We start from the raw sequence: 2,442 nt of genomic DNA, 5'->3' as shown, positions 1-2,442 counted from the left end.
TCGAAACGCAGGAGCACGCCCAAAACACCAATTGCCTTACAGGCATATTTTGGCAAGACAGCGAAGCGTATACGCCTTAAAATAAGATTCTATTACCATTTGATGAATACTTTACGTGTGAGGTAATTGACAAAAGGTACTCATTTCTACATTATATTGTTTGTTGTTAGGTATTCTATTTGAATATAACGTATCACGACAGGGGTTTTACTATTTGCGTACAACCTAACTTAGTAAAATAATGTGGAAGGAACTTTGGAGCTCTACGGATCGTCCTTCGTGTCGTGTCACTGGCCAGTAGGCTGAAAAGGGAAATGAAGGGTCAAAATTAATTCTCTTACACTCAATCGGGAGCGCTGTGTTACGCTTACCGCCCCGAAGGTGTGCCTTTTAACGTGGCACGAAAGATGGTCCGAACGCATAAACGCCTGCTGACAGATATGGCACACAAACTTGCGCTCGCCGGTATGCTTCCGACGGTGCCGGGACAGCTCGAACGATCGCGCAAAAACCTGTTCGCAGTTTTCCCACGGACAGCGGAACGGTAGCGCTCCCTCGTGCAGCAATTCGTGCGCCTTCAGATGACTCTGGCGGAAGTACGTCTTTTCGCAGCCTTCGTACGAACAGTGAAAGTTGCGCGGTCGATTCGAAGGATCCACAGCGCCATGGCCCGCACGGCTCGATTCCTTGTTTCTGCATCGCAAAAGTGATTGCTGTTTCGCTGGGGTTGGCTCAATCTCCGACATAAACTGTCGGCATTGTTCGTGTGGCATGTTGTGTCGACGCAGGTGCTGCTGAAGGTGATCACGCCGGTAAAACGTAAAACTGCACCACCGGCATTCGAATTTTCGCTTACAGGTGTGCGACAGCAGGTGGCGATTCAACACTTCTGCACGCGCGAATCGCATATCACACGAGGGCCAGTGGCATGCGAAGAGCAACTCTCCGGTGTGCTTCCGCAGGTGCACCTTGAGGTGGGAAGACTTTATGTACGTGTGCCGGCATCCGGGCCACTGGCAGGCGTAGTTCCGTGTTCGTAAGGAGGATACTTTCTGTTCGTTCGGTGTGCCTAAAGTGTCTAGTTGTTCGGCTCCGAGCTCGTCTTCGTTTTCCAACAGCAAGCGGTCATCCTCAACCGCCTGTTCTTCGGAACCGCACAAAAAATCATTCACGTCAATGAATTCTTCCTCTAGGGTTTCTTCATAGCACCATTCGTCCCCCTCATCGTCCTTCGTTTCGTATAACAACTCCATGTGCTCGTTTTCCAGCAGAAACTGTAGTCCGCTTCGTTCGCTTGGTAGGTTGTCCACCGGCGGGGAGTCGCATAACCGCACCGGTGGAACATTGGAGTGGAACTTTTCGTGCGCCTTTAGGTGTCCTTCGTTCAGGTACTGCTTTTTACATCCAGGTTGTGAACAAGCATAAATCTGAACCGTTCGGCCAGCCGGAGTACCGTCGACGGAGGTTTGCAACAAATACTGGAGCACCGTAACACTGGAGGAAGCAGACGACGACGACGCTGCGAGTTGGCCGGTGCTTTCCATCGCTCAATGGGTTACGATTTGCAAGTGTAAATAGACATTATTTATTGTGATAAATAATCAAAATACTACCATTTTCACCAATTCGAGTACGTAGATTTTTAGCCAATGTTTGTAAACAGTAGTGCGGACTGTAGATTTGACAGTTGACGTGCCTGCCATTTGACAGTGGCAACGATCCCTTCGGGAATGAATACCCGTACAAGAAATTTGTTTGAGACCGTTGTTTGACCGAGCTTGTCTAGACTTTCGACTTGCCGTAAATCTGTTTGTAAAACGAATCGTCGTACATCAAATTGATTTTTCAGCTCTGTTTTAGCTTATCAACTTTGGGCTTGCGTCAACCGTCTGACAGAACAAATCAGTCAACAAATCGGCACGGTTTTCGCCACATAAGAAGTACTAGGTGTGTGCGTTGAGAAACGAACTTTTTTAAGACGGACAAAAATGTTTATAAAATTTTTATGCAAATTTCTATTTAATTCGAAGTATGTGCAATCGCTAGCTATACATTTCTCCTATCTCTCTGCTTAACACTAGATATACCACACCAGTCATTTTGACTGGTCGGGCAGTTTGAATGGCAAATTTCCACTACATGTAATTTTTTTTTCCCCAAATGATGTTATGACTTTTAATAGCTCTAAGCATAGAATACATTTCACAAATAAACTTTTTTTTATATATGTTGGAAAAAAAAATTTTTTTTTTTTTTGAGATTTATACCATGACCAGTCAAAATGACTGGTCCCTTATTCCATGAACAAATTTAGGCCAAAAAGGGCAATTGTTGCTCAGAATATGATTGGGCAGTAGATTGGGCACTCCAGACCATTGATGTGTGCAATTATTTTGGAATATATACGAATTTGTACAGAGTTAGAAGCCTCTAGAGTTTTGG

At 45.3% G+C, this 2,442-nt stretch overlaps 1 protein-coding gene across 1 annotated transcript; it reads right to left on the bottom strand.

Annotated features, from left to right (window-relative positions):
* Positions 1-371: 371 nt before the first annotated feature.
* On the bottom strand, positions 372-1,544 carry LOC128276334 (zinc finger protein 888-like; the record flags this gene model as incomplete). Its single annotated transcript, XM_053014800.1, has 1 exon — positions 372-1,544. A coding segment is annotated over exon 1 (1,173 nt), but the record flags the coding sequence as incomplete, so codon positions are not given.
* Positions 1,545-2,442: the final 898 nt, after the last annotated feature.

The sequence above is a fragment of the Anopheles cruzii genome, unplaced genomic scaffold (genome assembly GCF_943734635.1).
Source record: "Anopheles cruzii unplaced genomic scaffold, idAnoCruzAS_RS32_06 scaffold00948_ctg1, whole genome shotgun sequence".
Classification (NCBI taxonomy): domain Eukaryota; kingdom Metazoa; phylum Arthropoda; class Insecta; order Diptera; family Culicidae; genus Anopheles; species Anopheles cruzii.
Note: the sequence above shows the minus strand (reverse complement) of the source record. Positions and strands in the feature narration are given on the sequence as shown.